At 41.8% G+C, this 26,283-nt stretch overlaps 2 protein-coding genes across 3 annotated transcripts in view; one reads left to right on the forward strand and one right to left on the reverse strand.

Annotated features, from left to right (window-relative positions):
- The window catches only part of tenm1 (teneurin transmembrane protein 1), a 185,714-nt gene extending 170,559 nt beyond the window's left edge, over positions 1–15,155 (forward strand). For both annotated transcript variants that reach the window (XM_088989569.1, XM_088989570.1), the window contains exons 30-38: positions 1,252–1,496; positions 3,051–3,344; positions 4,044–4,288; positions 5,248–5,390; positions 8,117–8,328; positions 8,624–8,925; positions 9,901–10,607; positions 12,155–12,297; positions 12,876–15,155. In XM_088989569.1, coding sequence (XP_088845695.1) covers positions 1,252–1,496; positions 3,051–3,344; positions 4,044–4,288; positions 5,248–5,390; positions 8,117–8,328; positions 8,624–8,925; positions 9,901–10,607; positions 12,155–12,297; positions 12,876–13,631 — 3,047 coding nt within the window. In that variant the 3' untranslated portion in view covers positions 13,632–15,155. The remainder of the gene's footprint in view (positions 1–1,251; positions 1,497–3,050; positions 3,345–4,043; positions 4,289–5,247; positions 5,391–8,116; positions 8,329–8,623; positions 8,926–9,900; positions 10,608–12,154; positions 12,298–12,875) is intronic.
- Positions 15,156–18,846: 3,691 nt separating this feature from the next.
- On the reverse strand, positions 18,847–25,134 carry agtr2 (angiotensin II receptor, type 2). Its single transcript, XM_088989591.1, has 2 exons — positions 24,974–25,134; positions 18,847–24,512 (listed from the first exon to the last, which is right to left on the reverse strand). The coding sequence occupies exon 2, from the start codon at positions 24,466–24,468 to the stop codon at positions 23,230–23,232; it is 1,239 nt and encodes a 412-aa protein (XP_088845717.1). The 5' UTR covers positions 24,469–24,512; positions 24,974–25,134; the 3' UTR covers positions 18,847–23,229.
- Between the last annotated feature and the right edge of the window lie 1,149 nt (positions 25,135–26,283).

Consider the following 26,283-nt stretch of genomic DNA (forward strand, 5'->3'; position numbering starts at 1 on the left):
GGGGGGATCTGTTAGCATTTTGTCATTTGGCAACAATAAAAATGCTCTTCGGGCCCTATTTATGCGCTGAACGTAAGTTTTGTGGAAAGCGTAATCTACCTGCGAGTGGAGTTTTCTTTACTGTGATTACATTGCCAAATGTGAGAAGATTGTTATACGGGGAGGGAATGGGAGTCGAGCCGATTCTCCTCCAATTTAAGAGGAGCCGGATGAGGTGGCGTGGACATGTGATCAGAATGCCTTCCGGACACCACTCTGGTGAGATGTTCAGAGTATGTTCCACGAGCAGGAGGACTCAGGGACCACCTAGAACACACTGGCAAGACTATGTCTCCTGGCTGGCCTGAGAACACTTGGAAATCCCCTGGGAAGACCTGGAAGAAGTGGTTGGGGGTAGACCTTCCTGCTAAATCTGATACACTCACGACCCGATCCTGGATAAGTGGTCGAGAATGCATACTTTGCCTGACTAGTGCAGACAGAAGAAGAAATGGCTCTGACTCACGGCCAATGGAAGCGACTCACCTCCTGTCCTTTAAATTAACCCCATGGTGCTTCTGACTTTTTTTCTCAGGCCATCCCCTGAATTGCCCAGCACTCATTATAATAACATAAATTGTGCTATGGTCTGCTGTTATAATGTGCATGCATGAAGGAATTCGCACATTGAGAGGTCTGTTTGGGAACCGCTTGAGTGATCCACCCCAGCCTTCCGTTCACCGACTCGTCAAACAATGAGAAAAAAACATCGTCTTCTGCAACTGAGGCACCAATAAATACAAAAGGTTTCATCGTAGAGAGGAGAATATAAATTATGACCCGGTCTACTTGCTCCAATAGAGGTTTATTATTAGGCGGCAAGGCCTATAAAATGTGTTTGATCATTGTGTTTTGTAATTGCCCCAAACATCAAAACCAGTTGGTTCCGTGCAGGCACACTTTACTTCAACTCTAAGTAGGCTACGTGGATTGATTGACTGCTTTTTGAGAAACTGCTGAAGTGTAAAAAACTGGCAAAGCCGTTACTTTTTTTTGTAAATTAAGATATTTTATTGAACAGTTTTTTTTTCTATTTTTCTCTCACATTACTGCATTTCCATTGTGTGCATGCGTGGTTGGGGTTTCTGTGTGTGGCTTCCCGTTTGTGTGTGTTTACGCACGCGTACGTATGTACGTGTGTGTGTGTTTGTGTGTATCTGTCTGTCTGTGTGTTTGCTTGTGTTTGTGTGATGTTCATAAATCGACACCCAGACCATGCACAGAGTTCTTACAAAGTCAACGCCGACGGCTCGTTCTTTGTGTCGCTGGCCAGCGGGATGGAGCTGTCCCTGAGCACGGAGCCCTTTCTCCCAGGAGGTGTTGGGGGTGGAGTCAGCCCAACCGCCAGCCGCTGTAACATCAGCCTTCCTGGTGACCATGCCCCCAGTCTCATTGAATGGAGGCAGAGGAAGGAGCAGAGCAAGAGCAACTACACTACTTATGAACGCAGGCTAAGGGTAAAATGCAGTCACGACAAAGCAAAACATTTCTGGGTTTCAGCAACATTAGACATGGGTTCAATTAGGCACAGAATACAAATGTGTGTGGAATGTTACTTCTTTGCTTTTATAAACCACCCAAAAGGTTTAATCATGAAAAGGTTCAGATGCCATTTTATGCTCCCGCCATCTCAGTAGACCCAAACGTGTTTCCACAATTGTAAATGTAAAAGGACACATACTATAGTATGTGTTTTATTTTCAAAGTAACTTTGTATTGTACAATATCATTTTGACATACTTATGTCAAAATATCCGAAGTATCAAGAATTACAGAACCCTTTTCAACACCGCCGGGCCGAATTGAGCCTGTTTTAAGAGGGTGTCCCCATCTCATGCCAACTCATTAACTGCCATTACCGAGTTTATTCGGGAACTGAAAAGCATGACATGGAACACCATTCCCGAATTTGTTCGGGTTGTGTTTCTTTTGCGGGGGGTGCCAATAAAGCGCTGGTCAGACCTCTGGCAATGTTTTCCCTTCTGTGAGGGGGCAGCATTTTCCTTTTGTCTATGTTAGCGCTTTGTTTTCAGCTTCAGCTGTTGTTAAAGTGCTATATAAATCAATATGTATGTATTGTATTGTATTGTATTTTGTACAGCCGTCCCCATTTCAAGCTGATATAACTCCAGAACCATATAACTTGGGAATTAACTTTTTTTTTTTCTGATGAAAGAGGAGTCTAAGGTTTCTTACGCTGAATTGAATGTTTATGTAGTCCTAAAACTCAATATTAACCCTAACCCTCCAAATTGAGTGAGAATGACAAAAACCCTTGCACTGGGGTGGACACATTTTTGCACATTGTCTGGTAGTGAATGAGCTAATAGCCCCCCTGTTCCACGTAATACCACGTATGACATGTCAACTATTGATGCTACAAGGTGGCGACTGTTTGAAATCTGACACCCCCCCCCCCCCCCCAAAAAAAAAAAAAAAACAGAAATGTGTGAAACACATACGACCCATCACTATGAAAACATTAGTGTTCCACATACAGAAAAACACATGGGCAGAAATGAATGTACAGAAAATGTTGACGAAGTGGACAAACCATGTTATAAATTAGTGAGACTTTCAAGTAAATGTTTTGAGCAATCAAATGTTTTTTTGTTCTGAGTCATCCTTGACATCACATACTACAGGAAATGAGACACAAACTGCCTCAAACCGTTATGTTCACTGAGACCACACTGACACCTCTCATCGTCGGCGTAACAGTCGACCCATAAAAAGAAAGTCGTCATAATTATAACAGGAAAATGAAACTTTAGGCGTAATAATTGATTGGGATTTTTCATTTGCACACGATTTACTGTAAATGTCACTTTCCTGATTAATCTAGAGTCATGAAAGTTATAGTGCGGATTTATACTGTATATCCCAGCTTCTCATGACTTTTGATTTTTGATTATACAGCACTCGAGAAAAAATGTTGCCTGATTATTAGATTCTATTCCCTTTGGTCAGGTGGCCTCAAGCTTTGTGTCTTTTGCTACTTCTTTTCTCAGGCACACAACAGGAATTTGCTGTCCATAGACTATGATCAGAGCACACGAGTGGGCAAGATCTATGATGACCACAGAAAGTTCACCCTCCATATCCAATATGATATTCTTGGTCGCCCTGTGGTGTGGTCTCCGAGCAGCAAATACACTGAAGTAAATGTCAGCTACTCTGGAGGTGGACTCCTGTCATCCATCCACCGTGGGGAATGGTTTGAACGTCTCAAGTATGAGAATGACAAGGTGGTATCCAGAGCCTGGGTCAATGGGAAGATATGGAGCTACACATACTTAGACAGAGTAAGTCCCAGACCGCATGTTTTCATCAGCACATCAGAATAGTATCAGAATTATGACCAAAAAAACAACTTTGATGATGAGGCTTTTAGATGCGCTCGTACAGTTTGAATTTAACTCAACCATCTCGCTCATCACAAAAACAAGGTGCAAAAGAACTTTTTGGCGTGATGTTTCCAGATATCTCAGTGAACTTTAGGTTTTAAATAATGTAAAAGAAGCATATCCAGTGAAAGCCATTTTACTGTGTGACCAATAGACTTTGAAATGTGTGTGGCACATAAGAGGAAATTAAATGGCAATGAAGACCGTGTGAAAAACATCGTGTTCTTTTACAGGTGTGACGAATTACGATTTAACTTCTGTCCTTAAAATCCATTTGGGGAAAATGTATTCATTGTGAACTCTAATCAGTGTCAGTTTTTGACTTTATTAGTACAGTAAATTATAACCTCAGTATTAGATTATAATCAATGTTTTTTGAATTGATTGAGTAGTTTTAATAGCAGTGATCTATGATGACAGAAAGTGTCTTTTTCAAAGAACATGTAAAAAAGGTATTTGAAATGTAGTATATGGACTTCTATACCGGCTGTGCACTGTCCAACCCAAATCCCAATCAGTATGTTGTTACCAAAAAAACAACCGAGTTCAGTTGAAGAAAGACCCTAATAATGCTGTACAATTCTTATTTTTTTGCAGTCGGTAATACTACTTCTACACAGCCAACGGAGATACGTCTTTGATTACGATCAGACGGACCGACTGATTGCGGTCACGATGCCCAGCATGACCAAACACAGCCTACGCTCGCTGCTCTCCATTGGTTACTTCAGGAACATGTACACTCCTCCTGACAGCCTGGCGTCCTTCCTGCAGGACTACACTCTGGATGGGAGGCTGCTAAGGACTCAGTATTTGGGGACGGGACGTAGTGTCATCTACAGGTGCTTTAGCAATCTTAGCTACGAGAAAACATGACATTGGTGACACCGAAGTGTGTTAGGTACCGTTTGCCATACACAAAATGGGTGAGAGAGCCTTAATGCGCCAGAGGTTTAATACGCAAAACAGTCAACACGCTCTCACATCACCTGTAATTTGTATCGACATCTATGTCAGATGTCCCCACAAATGATAGTGATTGAATTGATTAAAGGACCACTTTATCATTATCATCATCGGCATCAGTGGCAGCCAGCAGCGGCGGCCGCCGACACTGATCAAATTTGAATGATAACGAAAGGATTGATTGTACTTGTGTTCTGACATTTCACTTTTTCTGAATACTCGTCTGCTTGGCGGAGAAACTTGCACGAAATGCCCACATTTTCAAACTTTGAACACTTCTACAGCCCTGATTTGCTCGTATAGTGATATTGAAAACATAAATCAATAATGGGTTGCACTTGTGTCAGAATCTGTTTTTCAATTTTTTTATGTTATCACAAACTACAGTAGAACAAACACTTCAATTCAGCAGGTAACTTAAGGTGTGTCTCAGAGAGTAGGACGTCTCAAAAATCAATAGAAATACTCTTTCAATTCACCAAACAGCATTTTCTCTGTTTAAAAAAACCTTTCGAAATATATACAGTAGTATTTTACCCCATTTGTTAGCTTGGTTGTTGAATGTCTGCGTTACGTGCCCAAGACCATTGACCTCCTGACATGCACCGAGAGTGCATAAAAGATGGATGAAACATGGAGTATCTGGTTACTTTTCAAAGTAAATTTTTTTTGCCTCAGAAGATGAATAAACTGAAAATATAAATTGTTGTATAATTTCAACTGTGTGACTTGCCATGACTCGGTTCATAATTGTCCATCGTCTGGTGGTTGGGTACCCCTGATAACATTTTGCAACATTACAAACAAGTGATGTTTTATTTTCTGCTTTTTCAAGGTATACACCAGCAGCACGTCTCTCTGAAGTGACATATGACTCCACCCTGGTGACCTTCACTTACGATGAGGCCTCTGGCAGCATCAAAACCATCCATCTCACCCACAACGGCTTCATAAGCTCGATACGATACAGGCAGACAGGTACACATGCATTTTAAAGCAACACCCAGCCCTACTTTGAAATATCTGTTATGTGCAATATTTTTCAAAGTATGACTCAATCCATCTGCAATATGACGTGTCTGTGGGCTGTAAGGTGTGAAAAAAACAACAATTGCAAAAGTGTGAAGAAAGCCGAGCATGTGCGCAAATGCAAGGAATCCAAAAAGACCACAGGCAGACCACCCACTGCTCAACTGTATGACTTGAAAAAAACAACCCCCAAAAAAAGGAAACTGTTGGATCAAAGTTGTTCTTCTCCTGGTTCATGTTCTTTGCTTGTGTTGGTCTAAATAATCAATCAGCAGTAATCGAAATGATGAACAGAAAAATTATTTATTCTTGGAACGGCATCGAGAGTGCTCTTCACAGGAGAGAGAGGGAGAGGCCAGTGGGGAAAAGCGTGTCGGCTCTCCCCCACAGATGTTATTTATACAGAGAGCGGGAATGACCTCATTTCAAAAGGAGCCAATCGGCTGTGACTTAAGGCGTGGAACATTCGACCGAAATATCGAAATAACAATGGTGGACTAACAGTGCACACTACAAATACGTAAAGTTATCAGGTAAACTAACCATATATATAGCATAACAATTTCAACTAAACTTAGACACATAAATGAGTGGAGAATAATAAACATTGACGGTTTTAGAATGTGCATATAGAAAATAGTCCTATCAGAAACAACTAACAAGTACACAGGATACAACATCTTACCTAAAAAAATAATAGGTGGGCGTACATGTGTTTGAACTTTGACTGCTGAGGCTTTTTTTTACAGTATGTTAGGTTGGATATATTCATATAATATGAAAATGCTTCTTAGGTGCCGTTTTTTGTGTGCAGCATGCTGCCTCACCAGCATTCTTAGTGATACAATTTTTACCCTTTTTGCATAATGTTGGACCATTTGCATTGTGATGTTTTATTTAGCGGAAATTATTGGCATATATGGACTTTTTTGTTTGTAAACAACCATGAGGAGATTGACCTCAACATCAACTGTGATCACTCAACCATTAATGCAGCCCATCGAAGATAAATATCGAAGTTGATTGTTAACTTTCAAAATGAGTTTGTACCAAACATGACTTCCACCATACACGATTTAAATTAGAAGATTACAATTTCCGTATCCCCATCAACAACCAACATGATCCTGACGTCCTCATGCTGTTTGTTAGAGACTTGCTGCTTTCATACAGCATGTATGAGGAATTTATGCTCAATGTCAATGTATGTATGTCTTTATGTATGCTCTTGTTTACACATTTCTCACTAGTAACCATTGGTCAGTACTGTTTTAACGCTATTAACGACAGATTTGTAGGACTTTTCCATGTATTTTACTAAAATGTGGCAAGAAGAGGACAAACACATGCAGCTACTCAGAAAGAAAATGTATTACTAATCTGGGCGCAAACAGTACTCAATGTGGTCAAGTATCCAAGATGGTTTCCACTTGCCTACGACTGCGTCATACCGAAAGGGAAAGCTTGAAGTTCACCTGTATCAACGTGCTTTATGCGTTTCATGTGTGGACCCCATTAAGTCTGTTGTTAATTCCGCAATATAAAGTGACCGTGTTCTTCCGCCGCCCTGATTTTACGGGAGTGTTTGGTTGCAAATGCCCCCTTAGACCAAATTTTAATTGTGCAAAATCTAGGAAAAAAACATTCAGACAGAAAATTCCACCGATGCGCAGAGTTAGACTTGCGCTAGATTTGCACTAGGCATGAAAATAGAGTCCTTACTTTTATTTGATATTCACATGCTGCCCCGCCTGACCAGTAAACCTGTGATTAACAGTCACTAAGTAAACCGCCTGTCACTAAAGTGCAGGGCAGTGTGCGAGTGTTTGTGTGTGTGCGCACCTATGTGAGTGCACGTGTTGGTGGATTTTATCACTTTGCACTCACTATGAAAAAAGATTTTACTTTACTTGAACTGATCTCTTTTCAGCAGTACAAACGGATGTTCAGAGTAAGAGCAGATAGCACAGTAACTGTCAACTTCAGAGGAGACGGCAGTGTTCAGACTGAAAAGAGGAGGATAATGTTAGAGGAGAAAATGAGCAACAAAATGAGTGGAAAGATGACTGTTTTAGAAGCAAGAGTTGCATTCTCCGAGATCCCTTGTTTTTTTTTTTTTTTTTAAGTCTGTCTGCTACTCGCTCGGCTTGAATTTCCCTATTCGTGGAGGTGCAAATTTAATATTTGACAGAAAATAAAAATAGAGGATGTCATGATGATCCATCGCTCTACATTCTGCTGAGCCAGACGGTTAACCATTTTAAATGCTATCAGTCATCTTCGATGCAGCTATAATGCCATTTAATTAAGCCCCCCTCCTACCCCCAACGGAGGACGAGTGGTGGTCACTTACAAGAGATTAAACGAACAATGTCGAAGTGGATGTTCTGGCATTAAGGAGCACATTGCCCCATCATGGCTATTGTCTTTAGACTTCATTATGTGTCCGTATTAAAGGTCAGCACTGGAAATGCCACGAGAAGTGTGTTACAAATGGATAGATTCCACTAAGCGTGTCGCCATTTATGATGTTGAACACTCTCCGTCAATTCAGTTGATTGGGTAGGCTCAGTTTGTTAGATGATGATTTGTGTGTGAGGGGCGGGAGGGTTGCGCATGTGTATGTGTGCGCGTGTGCGTGTGTTTTGTAAATGCTTGTAATTTTTTATGGTTAGGTCCACTGACCAGCCGGCAGATCTTCCGGTTCAGTGAAGAAGGATTGGTCAACGCCAGGTTTGACTACAGTTATAATAACTTTCGAGTGACCAGCATGCAGGCCGTTATCAACGAGACTCCCCTTCCGATCGATCTATACCGCTATGTTGATGTATCGGGGCGGGTGGAGCAATTTGGCAAGTTCAGCGTCATCTTTTACGACCTCAACCAGGTACGAGCATGAAATTAAACCATTTACAGATAACATTTGTTTATACAGTATTTATATATTAGTCCTTGGTGTTTTTTTCTCTGAAAACATTCAACTTAAAACAAAAGAAAATATAGAAGTGGTGAGTACTCCGAAAGGGTTTATGGGTAAAGTGGTCATATTTTCTCACCAATACAAACTGGCTTCTACAACCTTTGAATGTATTTTTTTCCATATATCAATCTATCCATTCTCTGGATTGCGTATTTCACTGGCGACTGAGTGTATACCCGATTCACACTCTGCTGTCGCTTAGGTGATCACTACGCATCTGATGAAGCACACCAAGGTTTTTAACTCATACGGCCAAATTGTGGAGGTCCAGTATGAGATCCTCAAATCGATCGCCTACTGGATGACCATCCAGTATGACTCTGCAGGACGTACAACCACTTGCGACATTAGGGTGGGCGTGGACAGCAATGTGACACGGTACACCTACGAATATGACGCGGACAGCCAATTGCAAAGTGCTGCTGTCAATGAGCGGCCTCAATGGCGCTACAGCTATGATCTCAACGGGAACATCAACTTGCTGAGCCACGGCACCAGTGCAAGGTAAGGTCCATCGCCTATATATTTGTTGATGTTATTCCATCAAAACAGGTATCACTGTGCAGTACGTAATCCGAAATATTCTTTCAATATCCATTATGTACACAATATCACAACACACGTGACTGCATATCCCTCACAATATGTCAGGGTTAGTCAACCAAAAAGTATGTAAATGATCAACAGTGTAACTTACTGAAGATTCAAAAGTTTAGAGGCGGCCAAATTAAGTTCACTTGTAAAGGTGACAGTGCATTTTACATTTATCCAGTGCATCCTCTGATTGATATGCTAATATAATTTGTTCAAAGGAAATTTATCGCACTGTATAATTTAGGCCTTGGGCCTTTGTCCATGTTCTCACTTTCTCTTGCTCATATTATTTTCTCCCACATTCCTAGAAATGGACATTAGCCTTTAAAATAGTGTATGTGTGAGAATGATTGTTGTGCTCTGCGATTGACCTTGACCACACCAGTGTGTGCAAACCCTCAGTATAACCCATCAAAGTGATATTTTCTTTAAGCGGATTATTCAAAATTGAGTAAATGCTCTTACTTAACGTGAATAGCACAGACCTAAACCGGGCAACTCCTGGAGCCAGTCATTACATCAAGAGCTTTTCAGCAGTCTTGTGAAATTTGACATTCCCAGGAGGTCAATTTTACACCTATTACAACCTAGATAAACTGGCAATGTTTTTATGATTCAGATTTACAGCCTGAGAGATGTGTGCATCTAACCTTTCCCCAGGCGCCAATATGATATTAGTTGTTTTGCAGGAAATTAAGATTGTCATGTTCCTTCCAAAATTATTGCTGCCCTAAGGATGATTTATTACAGTCCTGAAAAAAATGGCATCACATTGTATCTTCAATCACGAGACGTTTAAAGCCACATTTCAATTTCCACATATTGCAGACTCATTATTTAGCATTCATGCAACCGAAGCCTATTTTCCGGTGTGCTTGACTCCAGGTTGGTTCCGCTGCGTTATGACCAGCGAGACCGCATCACACACCTTGGTGAGATACAATACAGTGTGGATGAAGACGGATTCCTGCGTCAGCGAGCCAATGACCTCTTTGACTACAACTCCAATGGGCACCTGATGAGGGTCTTCAACCGAGCGACCGAGCACTCCGTGTGGTACCGATATGACGGATTGGGCCGACGTGTGGCCACTAAGACAAGCCAGGGCGATCAGCTGCAGTTCTTTTACGCTGATCTTTCACACCCCACTCGGGTTAGTCACTTGTACAACCACAGCAGCAGTTTGATCACGTCGCTGTACTATGACCTCCAAGGTCACCTCATCGCTATGGAGTTGAGTAGTGGGGAGGAGTACTATGTCGCCTGTGACAGTGTCGGAACCCCAAGGGCCGTTTTCTCAAGCAAGGGCCGACTGGTCAAAGAGATCCTCTATACACCCTATGGAGAAGTCTATCAGGACACCAACCCTGATTTCAAACTAATCATCGGATTCCACGGAGGCTTGTATGATCCTGTCACACGGCTAGTCCACCTGGGTAGGCGGGATTATGACACTCTAGCTGGCCGCTGGACTTCGCCCAACCATGAGCTATGGGTTGAGTTGAGCAAGGAGCCAAGACCGTTGAACTTATACGCCTTCAAAAACAACTGCCCCGTGGGGAAAGTGGAGGAGGTGACACAGTTTACAACAGGTGAGTCCCTCACATATATGCACACATTGGTTTCATTATAAAATATTGATTCACTGATGCACAATTGAACGCTATTTGTACCAACCGCGACGGTTCGATTGAGTTGAAGAGGGTTTTGTCCGATTTTTATGAGGGTGTCGTTTGCAGTTCGCTTGTGAAAGGTGGGATCTACTGCCTGCTACTGTCAGTTGACAATTTGATGTGGAATTGTAAATTGTTATATTACAAAGGAGTTCCATTCGCCACTGCTTTCCTCACTATTAACACATTTCCACTTTGGCCAGTCACGGTTAAACACGAATTGATCTGCTACTCCATGAATGATGAAAGCATTTCTTCATTCTTCACTCGACATGACAAAAATGTTACCTGTCAACTGGTCATTGCATCATGTTACTGCAATTTCCTGCAGATGTCGGAAACCAGTTTTTCCTAAATTTTATTGTGTAGAAGAAGCCATTTTTATTATTTATATAACTCTTAACTCATTTACTGCCAGACGTGCAAAAATGTGTCCACTCTAGTGCCAGGGTTTTTGTCATTGTCACTCGAAGTTGATTTATGGCTTACAGGATTATCCCCTGTGCAAGTTCTTGTTTGCAGCTTTTTAACATATGTTTTTAACTGTCATCCCACCTACTTATTTTCAGTGGAGAATTGACTCATCTAAAACATACTACGGTGAACAGTACTATACTGTACTTGGAGACAGGAGAGAAGTGCCATATGACAACTATAGCAAACTAAGGGGAGATATTGCACTCAATTGCCCACGCTCCATCTTCTCTTCTTCTTTCTCTCTATCTCTCTCTCTCTCTCTCTCTCTCTCTCTCTCTCTCTCTCTCTCTCTCTCTCTCTCTCTCTCACACACACACACACACACACACACACACACACACACACACACACACACACACACACACAGGCACAGCCACACGCACACACATTGAAAACATCTGCCGTTGAGAATGAGATGACACAGGTGAGGCAATGTGTCAGACAGAGAAAATGTAATAGACTGAAGAAAACGGGCAAAAAAACAGGACATGCTCTGATCATCTTGTTTTTCTTTTTTTTCTTCAACACAAGATTTTATGCTTTGTCCTCTTGTCTGTCAAGAACACAGTTTTCCTGAGGGGTGAAACAAAAGCTTGAACAAGAGAAGGAAATAGAATGGTGGGCTATCAGAGTGAATGAAGCATGTAGGCCGTGTCATCTGTCTTTCACCGCAATGAAACATTAATTTGGACCATTGTGATCTGCGATATTATCGGTTAAAAAGACTGAATGTGTTTGTCAGAGAGATGCAACCAATTCCTTGCAGCATTTTTGCTCAGTTCTGAAAAGAGTTACAGTAAAGTCTCGTTATATCGATATTCAAGGGAGTCCGAAAAAATATCGATATAACCGGGACTATCGATATATCCGACCCTGTTTGCATGTAATTTTCTCAGTGCGTGCATAGAAATAGTATCGATATAACCGGGACTATCGATATATCCGATATCGATATAACGAGACTTTACTGTATCTGTATTTGTGTGCAGACATTGGCAGCTGGTTGCAGCTGTTTGGCTTCCAGCTTCACAACGTTGTTCCAGGTTTCCCAAAGCCTGAGATCAGCCGCATGGAACAAACATATGAACTGATGAAGCCTCAAACCAAGACCCAAGACTGGGACTCGAGCAAGGTGGAGACCCCATTGCTGTTCTATTCGCAAAGTCGAAATAAAGACATATCTTAATTGCTATAATTGATCGAAAAGCTAAATGTTTTGTGTTTTCAAACAAATGGTCCTAAATTGTATTTAAAGCTCCCTCACCACTCTAGATAATAAATATAACAACTTTTTTGGGGGAAAAATAAGCCGGTGACATCACATTTTGTTAATTGATCCAAACCTAAAAAATATATTCATTATCAGACATTTTTAGGTGAGCAGGATTAGTAATTCAATTTTTGGATATATAAAACCCAAAAGATATCTTACAAAGAAAACAATTTTCATGAAAAATAAATACACAAATAAATACACAAATAAATACCGTCATAAATAAATAAATGGATGAATGAATAATGTGAATGAATAAAAAATAAATACATACAGACAGACAGACAGTGCAGACAGACAGTCCATACATACATAAAGTACATGCAGTACATACATACATAAAGTACATGCAGTACATACAGTCCAAACATATGCAAATCGGTCAATGCCAAAACATGACTATGCTGGAGTGGAATAATTGCACTTCTTCTGTTTAGGTGGTTTTGGGAATCCAATGCGAGCTCCGCAAGCAGCTGAGACGTTTCATTTCTTTGGAGCGTTTGCCTCTTGTCTCAGCACCCGTTGGCTCCACCTGCCACCGACCAACACGGCCTCCTCCATTCGGCTCCCGGCCCTTTATTCTTGGGCCCAGCATCCGCTTTGCCATCTCCCACAGCCGCGTGAGCGCCGAAGTGATCGGGGTGGCCAGTGAAGACAGTCGGCGAGTGGCTGCCATTTTGAATGGCGCCGTTTACCTCAACGGGCTGAGTTTCACAGTGCATGGGTGCGACAGCCACCACTTCCTGCAGTCCCGACCTATTGAGGAAGACCTCGCTTTGGGTTTAGGGGTTGGCGGGCGCGTCCTGGAGAGTGGGGTCAACGTGAGCGTGTCGCAAATGAGTGCCATGCTCAACGGCAGGACTCGTCGTTTCGCTGACATCACTCTCCAGCAGGGGGCGCTGTGCTTGTGCATCCGTTACGGCGGCAATGAGGAGGAGGAAAAAGCGAGGGTGAGGGAGGAGGCTCGGCGGAGAGCGGTGGAGGGGGCGTGGGACCACGAGAGGAAGAGAGTGGAGTTGGGCGATGCGGGGAGCCGAACGTGGAGCGATGCGGAGAAGCAGCAGCTGCTGTCTGCTGGACGTGTGCAGGGTTACGACGGCTACTACTCCCTGCCTATAGAGCAGCAGACAGAGCTGTCCGACTGCCCCTACAACATCCATTTCATGACTCTAAGCGAGGTGGGAGGCAGGTAACGCTCAAGCGGCTTTCCCACCCCAGCCCACCAAAGACTGCCTGTTTCTACTCGACTCCAATTTGTTCTACCCTTTCTACACTGTACGAAAAAAAAGGTGACATCATCAAAAAAGAACAGGACGAGAGATTAGGGGAAAAAGATTTCCAAAATTGCCTTTAACTGTGACAGAATGATGGTATTTTATTATTATTGTCTGGTTTCTAACAGTGGCACAAGCAAGTGTGGTCAGGTTGTGGCTTTGCTTTTTGTATCCCCGCTAGCCAGGGAGTTAACTGATGCTTCTGCTGTCCTCAACACTCTTTGTTTGAATTTACCCAAACTGAAGACTTCTACAGTTGCCAGTCAATGATCTGCTCCATGACTCAAATCAAGAGTGCTCTTGTTGCCAATTATTCCGGATATACTCCCGTTTACGTCATGTGTAAGAGAGGCCTTGTCGACTCTGACATTTCCCAAAAAGAAGGGCGAACCTCTCCTGGGTCGCTCCCTCTGCTGTGCTCCAACAGTAGTTTGTATGCGTGTGAATACTCCAATCAAGAATGTACATAACCAGTGCTTTCACACTGAGGGGGAAAAAGTGCTCAACTGGAAGTTTTGTTGTTCATAAGTGTCAGTATTGTTAATCAATAGAAAGAGCAGTTACATTTTTTGCAAAGAATTATTCATGGCTATAGTAAATATTCTTGCTGGAAAAAAAATTCTGACTTTATGGGGTTCCAATGCTGATTAAAATTATTATGTGTGAATAATCCCAGTGCTTCCTGGGATGGTGTTCTGGCTTGTTGTTTGGCTCTGCAACTTGTATGTGTGTCCTCATTTGCCTCCCTAGCAAAACATTTGTTGTTCGCGCTTTGTTCTCATCTCGGGGAGATTGTCGCTCTCAAATCTGTGCTGTCATTATCGCCCATCGTTATAGTTCCAACAGAGTATTGCATGAGAAACGCGCATCTGTCACAGCCAAAGAAGAAGAAGGAAAAGGAGGAAAGACGAAAGAGTCGGGTGGAAGAAATGTGACAGCTGAAACACAGTGAGTGGGTGGCGAGTGCAGAAGGGGCAGCACCTTGGAGTTGGCTCCAGCGTACTCTACAGCTTGTCTGGTCTCATTAGGAAATGCCAATCAGGATCCATTTGAACCACTTCCAAGCCACCCAACCCCACCCCACCCAAAAAAAAAGTTGATAAGATTTTTTTAAGCGAGCTTTCACGATTCCACCTCCTCATCCATCTGCCTCCCCTTTGCCGCACGCCTTCCATCCCTGCATCGGTCCACCATCTGCCCACCATTAATTGTTTGTGTTTCTCTCATGGGTTGACAGAGCCCCACGTTGCATATGTTGTGACTGCAAGCAGGTCATATACGTTCACCATCAGCTGTTTGCGACGCGCCTTCCGTTTCTTTCCGAAACCACATGCTTCATTAGATACTGCCCGGTCTCATATGTCATTGCTGAAAAGAGGGAAAGTCCGGTTGCTAAGAGACCACTGTCCCGGCTGAATGGATGCTCACACTCACTCCCTCTTTCCGTCTCACGTTCACACTTCTATGTTTTTTTTTTTTTTTTTTTTCGGAAGTAGCCAGTATTGTCAATCACACAAATGACAATCGCGCGCACCCTTCCCATCCTACCCCAAAAGTCTGCACTCTAGCCACGGAGATCAGCACTTCAATATGTCAAATTCAATTTTGTTCCCATGTGGGTGCGTATGTGTGTGGCTGTGGGTGTGTCAAAGAGCGAATGAGAACTCATTTATGCAGAATATTGCACAAATATGCTTTTTCCATGTCACTCACTAAAAAGTGCATTTCTTGTCAGGATACGTAAACAGTACTGAAATGTGAATATATATATATATATATATATATATATATATATATATATATATATATATATATATATATATATATATATATATATATATATATATATATATATATATATATATATATATATATATATATATGGGCGGCCCGGTAGTCGAGTGGTTAGCACACCGGCTTCACAGTGCAGAGGTCGCCGGTTCGCGTCCCGGTCCGGCCTCCCTGTGTGGAGTTTGCATGTTCTCCCCGGACCCGCGTGGGTTTTCTCCGGGTCCTCCGGTTTCCTCCCACACTCCAAAAACATGCATGGCAGGCAGATTGACCACTCCAAATTGTCCCTAGGTGTGAGTGTGAGAGTGACTGTGTCTTTGTGTGCCCTGCGATTGGCTGGCAACCAATTCAGGGTGTCCCCCGCCTCGTGCCCGAAGACAGCTGAGATAGGCTCCAGCAACCCCCGCGACCCTAATGAGGAATAAGCGGTACGGAAAATGAGATGAGGTGAGATATATATATCTATATATATATATATATATATATATATATATATATATATATAGATATATATATATATATATATATATATATATATATATATATATATCTATATATATATATGGCCAGAGCTACCAGCAAAACTTTAGTTCGCTGACGAAGCCTCATGAATGAGAAGCGAAACTTCCAACACCTTCAATATGGACCACTCCTGTATGACTGAGAGCATACACAGACGTCTTGCTGTACATTTTAATTGCTTTCACTCTGCATGCGTACAAAAAGGCTAATAAGAATATATTTTGACATACACATTTAGTCCAAACTGTAAAATGGGAATAGATGTTCATTAAACAACATTTATTTAGTGTATTTTGATATTAGGTGATTTTTAAGGGAGGCTTGAATAGGGACCTTCTGTATGAACAAAACAATCGGCAGTTGTGTTTGAAATGAATACTTAAACTATATGGTGCCTTGTGGCGAGCTAAGAACCTCATTTTTTTCTGTGCTTGAGCAACATGTGATTGGAGGAGAGTACTTGGGTTGCTGTGTGGTGGTGACAGGCTATTACTGGGCGTCTGGGCTTCTGTGGGTGTCTGTACCCATCTCTGGGCAGTGACAGGGTAAAGCAAAGGGATGGCGATTCCTTGTCCGGGCTGCTGGAAAGCTTCTATCAAGTTCTTGATTTTACGAAAATGTCGTTTCTCCACACCAGGAATTCTCTGGGAAAAAAGGGGATGAGAGGTTGTGGGGCAAGAGTAAGAAAGAAAGAAAATACAGCAAAAGGCAGAATTAATAGATTTCATCTTGACATCATGAGGAAAAAACGAGTAGAAGATATGGTTAGTTGGTATCAAATAAGTCACCCGGACTGAACAAAATTATAAAAGAATAAAAAGAAATAATCAAGATAGATATATTAAAACATATTTCATACATGACTCAATCAATTTGGCAGAACTCTGATAAAAGAGTATTAATAGAAGAGAGAATAACCGATGATAGCAGATGGGAAAATAAAGCACTGGGGTATTGGTGGCTAAATTAGGAAAATGCAGACTGTGTTTTCACTCCCCTAAGGCTTATTCACACGTTTGTCAACAACCACAAAAAAACAACAATTATTCATGCTGATTGCAAGCACATTTTTCAAATATGTGGCATTATATGTGGAGCTTCCATTGCGGCCAATTAAGATTTAAATAACACAAACATATGTGTCTTCAAAATAACTCCAAATGATCCTGTACACTTGGGAAAATGGAAGCCCACACACTTGCGGGAGCCACATTGAACATTTGGAAATAGCCTGGCTTTGCCAAGGAAGAAGCTTTCGGCCATTGTTATTACGTTTGATTCTTTCCTTTCGGCCACTCAGAGGAAAAAAAAAACCCAATGCATTTTACAATCATTCGCTCAAAACACGGAGATGCCGTTTGTTAAATCTCCATTTCTCTCTCTTTCTCGCTCTCTGGCTGCAAGTTTTATCGTGGAAAATATTTCATTCAAGTGATATTGGTTATGAATATTGAGTTTGTAGCGTAATCCAAGTTTGTCCTCGTCAGTGCTGCTTGATTGATTGTGTCACGCAGCACATGTCACAACAGGAGAGACATTATTATATGTTCACCGCTTCAATCACACACATACATATGTATGTATGTATGTATATATGTATACATACATACGTATATATATATATACGTGTATATATATATATATATATATATATACGTATATATATATATATATATATATATACACATATATATATATATATATATATATATATATATATATATATATATATATATATATATATATATATATATATACAGTAAAGTCTCGTTATATCGGATATATCGATAGTCCCGGTTATATCGATACTATTTCTATGCGCGCACGGAGAAAATTACATGCAAACAGGGTCGGATATATCGATAGTCCCGGTTATATCGATATTTTTTCGGACTCCCTTGAATATCGATATAACGAGACTTTACTGTATATATATATATATATGTATGTATATATATGTATATATATATGTGTATATATATATATATATATATATATATATATATATATATATATATATAGATACACGTGCGGGTTATTTGTGGAGCCTGAACAAAAGTGTGAGAGTGTGAGAATAGTGAGAAAATGGATAGAAAACAATTAAAATATATGGGATATTTTAACAGTGTTTTTAAATTAAAATATATGGGATATTTTAACTGTTTTCTATCCATTTGTTTTGTTTTTTTTTTGTTTCAAGCTCTGTCATCTCCCTTTCGCGTGTGTGTGTTTTCACACTCTCTCCCTGTCTGCCTGTCTCTTTAATGTTTACCCCCCCCCCCCCCCCCCCTGCTGTGTTCTTGACCAATCACGTGGCTTTAACCGAAGACACCATTTTGTTTTTTGGAGAACGGCCTCACTCTCTCTCTGTCTGTAACCCGATCCCCCACTGCTGCATTCTTGACCAATCACGTGGCTTTAACCGAAGACTGGGGGCGGGGAATAGAGGACAAACACGGTGGCCACCATTTTCTTGTTAGGAGAACGGGCTCGTCCGCGAACGACACATCACTCATTGTGGCAGCTCCGTGTGTATCCCGAAAAATAGTTCGTCTGCCAAGGTAAAATATTCATAAATGTAACGTTCGTAAACCGGAAAGTTTGTAAGCCAAGGGGTTCGTAAACCGAGGTCTCACTGTACTTACAAGCATTGTTCTATATTAATATGACAATGTTAAATTCATCCACCATTAACTTTGAGTTTTGCATATCATTTTGAGGAACGGTGGCTATTTTTTTTGTTTTTTTGTTTTGTTAATTGTGAGGGGGGGGTGACTCGACTCGGAGTCTGATGGAAGAATGTGGTGGAAAAAAAATCAGCATTGTCAGGGAATATGTGGCGAAGAACCGTCCGCCCTTCACCTTTCCATGGCTGTGGAATCCTTGAACAGGCAAACGTTGACTTGAACAAAACCCACCAAATGAAGCACAGAAATTATGAGCTATTCATGTAAAAGTAAGTAAAAGTATTCATGTTTCTGCAAAATAACTGAGAGTATTGTGTTGTTTAATACAATGAATAGTCATTATTTTTTACTTCAAATTTGTAAACTGGTTATTCGTTAATTTGTTGTGCTCAGTATGTATGATGTGGAGAGGATTAAACATTCTCATAGCTTCCCCAAATTCATAACGCCCCGCGAGAGTAAACTATAACTACACTGTGGCTGTGGCATAAAATGAGTTTGACACCCTTAATTTCCAACAAACAGTACAACACTGAGCAATTTCAGATATGTGAAAGACATTAATCATCCATAGTAGAATTAGCAGCAAGTCATAATTACATGTGTACACTTTTGACATATTTGAGCTCAATGGCACTTGATCGCTGTTTTCCCAAATTTGCTGGCAGGCACTCAAAGAGTCGCCCGCACTTGATTTTCTTATTTCTCCCTCACTGGTGCCTTCTATTGATCGGGTGTCAAGGACACGTACACCTCATCCGCAGGACAGCAAGGAAGCAGCTAATGAAGCCGTGTGTGTGTCTCAACATCGTGCAGCGCTGCTCCAAACTCTGCTTGCAATCTGTCTTTTCAGTTGCAGGGTTGCTGTTGTGTCAAGCATTGCTGTAAACAGGAGCTACTGATTAAAATATTGAGTGTCGTGTGCACATTTCGTAAAGCCTGTGCTACAGCATCTGCTATGCCATAACAGCGGAGAAGGCCTCATTAGCCTACATGGCGTCCTTAGCACAAATGACCACATGCTCGTGCCGAAATCTGTTGTGAGCCTGAGAATTTTTCAATCGTGATCCACAACCGTAGCCACCAAGCGATGAGTCTGTATCACAGCTATCCTTCCTCTCAGCTTACAAAGATCATGAACGTGGGTCTCCAGAGCTGGCCGCGTGGGTAAGCAGCCTGCACGGTTTTGGCCCTGAGAATTTTTCGCTCAGGATTAGTTTAGACGTTTCTACATTCACAAGTGTGGCCGCCAAATGATCAGTCTGTATCTGTTCTCTCCTTCCCCCAGTTTTCAAGATCATGAACATGAGGCTTCTGGGGTGACTGTGCAGCGTGCACGGTCCTGTCTGACAGCCGAATGCACCCACAGCGTGTTAGCGCCACTCAGTGGTCGATCCATAAGATGAGCTGCATGGAGAAGCGTTTATTTATACCACTGCTTAGTTGGCGAGTACTCTACTTAATATTATAGGGGAAGGGATACCACCAGTGGCTCACCGTCAAGGCCTGCAAAGCTTTCTCTACTGTCCTTAAAATATCTGAATCACGGACAGATGTTCATTATTTTTGTCCATGAATATTTATTAAATAATTCCCAAATTGTCTCAGCTTCATTTCATTAATGTTCCCCTGTTGCGGCGCTTCTAGGCGTTTTTGTGTTCAAGCATTTAACTCTAAATTTCAGAAATCATTTGTTACCACGGTCAGAAATCTCTCAGGGCGGCTTTCACATCATATGTCGATCAAACATTACTCTAACCAATATGATTTCAAGTTGGCAACCCAAAAGCGGTACCAACTCCTTCTTCCATGTGCTGGTCAATGTCAGACTTTTTGCAAACTGTGATTGGATAGTCACCTGATTGGCAAGTCACTAGCCAATCATCGTTTCACTAGCCACTGGTGATAAGAGCATACTGGCCAAAGCTAACACACTGTATCTGTAGAGAGCTGCATACGCAAATATATTCTGTTGATTTAATAACAGTTTTGTCACCCACAATGGCTAAAGGAGGAGAAGAAATGGATTTGGTTGGAGATTTACTGCGAAAGCCATTTTCAAGACGGACTTTTCAAGAAACATGGACATCATTAAGAAAGGTTGCTCAGTTATTTCCTGACTAATGGAACTCTCTCGTGGACTTGTAGTAAATCACACCACACTTTTTCAGTTTGGTTTGATTCAGACATAGCACTACTGAAGGCTTAGCAATGAAATCCACGTCCACCACTGGATACCCTTCCTATTATTTCAAATATGGGATAATATCCGACAAAATTAAGTACTCACGTTGCCAAGTACGTCTTTTAATTGACTTTGATGGCAAAAGAAGTAACATGCCTTGGCTCAGGCTGAAAAAAATATCAATATAAAATGTGTATCTAAAAATATGTGCCACTTTCATTGAATTATAGTTAACAAAATAACTTTAGTAGTCATTTTTCTTGGTGGTCTTCAGGGAAAACACATACCTGTATCAACACTCTCTAAACTTCCAGCATACACAAGGGCAGTCCGGGGTCAATGTGGTATGTGGAGGATCTATACCAGACGCAAGTAGCAGACAGAGACACTCCATTGATTAGCAAAACACAAATGTTTGGACTGGAATGCATGATCCGAGCACCTGTATTATAAGTATAAGATGATGACAGGCAGCATTGATATGTGCAATGTTTTTCAAGGTTATTCTTCAAAGGAAGAGGGACTCAACCTACAGCTGTCATCTTTTTCATTTTATTTTGAATTTACGGCCAATATATTGCTTTTAATTAAATTCAGGAATCATACAATGCCAAAGCAGTGTTTACAGTTACTGATACGATAGCATGGTATTCCTCATGACCATATTTTGCTATAATACAGCTCTTGACAAAAGTATTAGACCATGTGTCATGAAGAGAACATTCCGCCTCCGGGAATGAGCTCTTTCCCTTTCACCATTTGTGTCGAGGAACTGACTTCACCCTTTACATACCCAGATTTTAGCTCACGATGCTCCACTCTCAAGTCAGAACTCAAGGTATTCAAAAGGATGTGTTCAATGTTAGTGAATAATTATGCTTTAGCATTTTAAATATCATTTGCATTTACAAACGAGTGTATCCACCTTGGGTAAGACATAAAACTTGATGATAGTTGTTACTTCATTGATGTTCTTTGTTTTTCAATTTAGGTCACTGATATTATTATGATATTTCATTTGCAAGAAATATGGGTGATTGCACCATTCTAAATGAGTATGCTAGCTCCAAACTGTTGGGGTAATTCGCTATACGAACATCATAATCTAGAAACAACATGTCACAATGCTATGCCACTTCTTGGTGATATATCTATCGTAGCTTCATCCAAGACACTGAAAACGTGGCTGGGGCATTAAGCAGAAATAATTTGAGGTTTAACGGCACCGACAATCATAAAACTTTTATTGGAATGATACACTGAAAACAAATGGTGTGTTGAATATACTCAAATTTATTTGTCAACTGCTTGCAAGCAAAATCATCTTGAATCGAATAGAGCTTTAATGAGACGATGTTATCGAATTCAAATGTTGATTTACCAAGATCCAAATTATTTTATTGTGTGCAACTACTTGACATAACACAAGTGAATAAATTCAACATAATTTTTTTTTTCAATGTACTGTCGCAATAAAAGTTTACAATTGTTGATACCATTACATCTGAAATTATTTCTGCTTAATGTCCTATCCAGGTTTGGAGTATCTTAGACTTTAGCTGTGGTAGATATAACACCAAGAAGTGGCATCACAATGTCATTTTTTTTCCAGTGGTATAATCTGAATGGCAAAATAAAATTGAGCAAAGTAAAGCAAAACATTTGAAACATTCCCTTTTGCGAGATGGCATTTGGTACAGAAATGTATTGAGTCATAGTATTAAACCCAGCCTTCAAAATGTTGAAGGCATTTTCACAAACGACTAAACAAAGTGTTCAATGAATACCTCTCGAACAGTGTCAATAAAAACTGAGCATTTATATATTTGTGAAACCAGAATATTTGATGTACGTCCGATATAAGAACTCCTCTAAGGCCGTGCATGTTGGCATCTATCTGTTATTAAATAATTTGTATTTGTGCAAAAATTCATAACCTGTAATAGGAAGTCGGAATAAGCTTCGGAGTGGGGACGATAACGAAGAAAAGTCTTGATTGTGAGGCGGGAGTGATACATTTGTGATTTTGATGTCATGAAATGCATAAATCGTAAAGATAAACCCACTAAAATGTGTTGTTGGTCTAACTGAAAGCTGCTACCATTGATTTGTTGACCAACATGTATAGAACATACAATCGTCGCCAAAGTTATGTTGATAAACATAACCCTATCAGCCCGTGCATTGACGGCGGTCACCTAAAGGCACAGCACTTGAACAAAAGTTTTTTTAACAGAAATGCAATTTGTTTTGTCCAAAGACACATGATGAAACGTCCGGGTTACATGAATTTGTTCCTTGCTATTCTGCCCAGTGTTCTGTCTTCAGTCCTTTAAGCGTGAGCGTCAACAATCGCCAGATCTTTCAAGTCGCTGAGTTTTCGTGAGAAAGAACTGAGCCGAGTGCTGAAGGAGCCCCTCTTCTGACTGTGATCCTCTTCACGTGCCTTCAAATGCACGCACAGGCCCTTGGTAAGGGTGCCCAGTCGCCCCCGGAAATGGTTCCCGATGAAGCAGTACAGGACAGGGTTAATGGCAGAGTTGGAGAATCCCAAGCAAAGGGTGAGAGGGGTGAGATTCTGAATGGCCCACTGGGCCCAGCAACCGTCGAGCCAGTTGTCACTCTTCAGGATGTCTATAAATGTCACGCAATGGAAAGGGAACCAGCAGAGGAAGAAGGCAAAAACAACCGCAGCCACGGTCCACAGGACCCTTTCCAGGCCCCTTCCCTCCATGGGTCTGCATCCTCGGGAGCCAGGGTTCACACAAGGGGTCAAGGGTCTCTGTGGTTTACCGCAGCCGTCCTGCGAGCCCGAGCATTTCAATGCGCTCGCAGAGTGTGACGGTTTCCGCGGGCTTACGAGGCCAGAACCAGCCAATAAATGTCTGCCAATGGCACAGTAGCAACAAGTAATGATGAGCATCGGCAGCAAAAATCCTAGGAGTACCTTCATCCAGGCCAGGATCCGATACCACGTGTGATCCGGGTAGATAATCACACAAGCCTCCACGTCAAATGCCTCGATATAATGAGTGTCCCTCAGCGCTATGGTTGGTGCCGTGCAAGCAAAGGCCAGGAGCCACACCAGGACACACAGGATCTTGGTGCGTTTCAGGTCTCGAACGCTCTGAGAGCGCAGCGGGTGCACCAGAGCAAGGTAGCGGTCCACGCTCATGCAAGTGATGAAGAAGATGGAGGCGTACAGGTTGAGATTATGGAGACCGCCGGAGATCTTACAAGTCACTTTTCCGAAGGGCCAGCTGTAGCCTTGCGAGTAGTATACGGCCCACAGTGGGAGAGACACCAGGAACAAAAGGTCCGACGCGCAAAGGTTCAGCATGAACATGTTGGCCACAGTTCTCCTCGAGGCGCTGGTGTGGGCCAGCACACACATGGCAAGTATATTGCCAATGATGCCCAGAACGCATATAATGCTGTAGATTGCGGGAATGATGGTGGTCATGGGCACCCTTGGCCAATCTGCGCACCCAGTCGTGTTCTCACTGTTTGTGCTCGTATAAGGCGAGAAGGTGGAGTTCAAACTGAAGCTGTCATTCGGGACTGCCATCATGGAACAATTTCACTCCGCTTCTTTCAGAGCTCCAAAGGAAACAACTGGAGGGAAACAAAAAGGACATTCGGCTGCCTTTTATGGATAACAATGTGGTATTCTGTGAGCCAAACTTAGCGTTTTGCTCAAATATATTACTGGGCCATTAATATGAGTTCAAACAACACTTGCAGTAAGACCTGCTGGCAGCTTCGGATTTCACCGAAACATGTAATCAGTATTCATAACAGAGAGTAAGCTTTTGAAACATTGATGCCAAAAGTGAACATTGTGTCACGTTTTATTTGATATTATATCGGGTAATTGAGAGGAAGTAGCTGCTTTAGTCGCATTTGAATAATACCTTAATACTCTAGGAGTACTGTAATCAAATACAAAAGCTGGCAAGAAACTCAAAGACGAGGAATTATATGAACTTTTTTTAACTTTGTGAAATAGGATGTTTAGATTTATAAAACTAACAACACAGAGTAACACCATTCATTAAAGTCATAAAATATATTACCTCAAGAGTTTTTTTGTCTACTCCAATAGATTTATCTGCTTTTAATGCCTCATTTGGTTGAAGTCCCTGTCTTTGCATTGACCCGCTTGCGACGAAGAATCCTAAAACACGCCATGCCTCGGAGGGTGTGAGCGTCGGACACAGTCTGGAATCTCTGAGAAACTAGATGAGGCTGCGAGGGGGTCTTATATCCCCCTTGATGATTGCACAACAGGGGAAGGTGCACACAACGTCACGTTGTCATCGTCAGAGGGGAGTAGCTGTACCTGGACACCAGCCAATCTCTCAAATATATTATTTTCATTCTACCCCTCCTTTTTGATCCTGAGGAAAAGGACAAACAATGAGATAATTAGGTCAAGATGGGAGTTTTGCACGCATGCAGCCACATAGCCTTTTACTTGTACTTTCATTGGATGAGACGTGTTTCTAATCGAAGAGAGACACAACTTCTTGCTTTTATCTAATTCCAAGATGTTGTGTTTTTGAGTGTTCGGAGGGGGGGGCAGACAATGTGGCTTTCATGTTGCTCTTGTCGGTTGTTCCGTGGCCATTGCTCCACACACCCACAGAGATTTCGAGCCCAGGTTCTCATACTTGATGAATCCCTCCATTATTATTATGGAACCAAAGAGAAACTAAATGTCCAGGTCAGGCCATGAGCTGATGAACACCTGGTGATGTTTGAGGTAGCTACCTGACCTTAACCCCACTGGGGCCTGTCATATGGGGGCTACTTGTTAATTATCCTCGCACTGTCCTTCTCTGCCAGCGGTCAGATAAGCCATGGGAAATATTTACTTTTTCTCAGCGGAAGTCAAGGCAGCCGCTGGGGCATTTGGGGGAGGGCTGGCGTTTGGATGAACGAGAAGTTATTGCAAGGCGTAAAAGTAGAGCTGGGAAACAAAAAGGTGGGGAGTGACAGAAACAGTGAATGCGCAGATTCTCTCCAGTGGTTTTTCATTAAAGCCTCGGGTGCAAATTAATGAGGGATGCATGCAGAGCTCTATGACTGATTGCAGCGCAGATCTTACATGATCAATGGCGTAAGAGGCCGTGTGTGCTTGCTGTCGCTGGTCAAGCTGATACACTTAATATAAACTTGCCATGCACGCCTCTGTTTACGCACACGTCCTGATGTGTGTGCGCTCTGGTCCATTGACGATATATATATATATATATATATATATATATATATATATATATCCTGGTCTCACCCCCCATGAGTGGTATCTGTCCCCCATTTAGCTCGGGTCCTCTACCAGAGGCCAGGAATCTTGAGGGTTCCCTACAGTATCCGTACTGTTCCC

Source organism: Hippocampus bargibanti, linkage group LG02 (genome assembly GCF_051943395.1).
Source record: "Hippocampus bargibanti isolate YZ-2025 linkage group LG02, ASM5194339v1, whole genome shotgun sequence".
NCBI classification, from domain to species: domain Eukaryota; kingdom Metazoa; phylum Chordata; class Actinopteri; order Syngnathiformes; family Syngnathidae; genus Hippocampus; species Hippocampus bargibanti.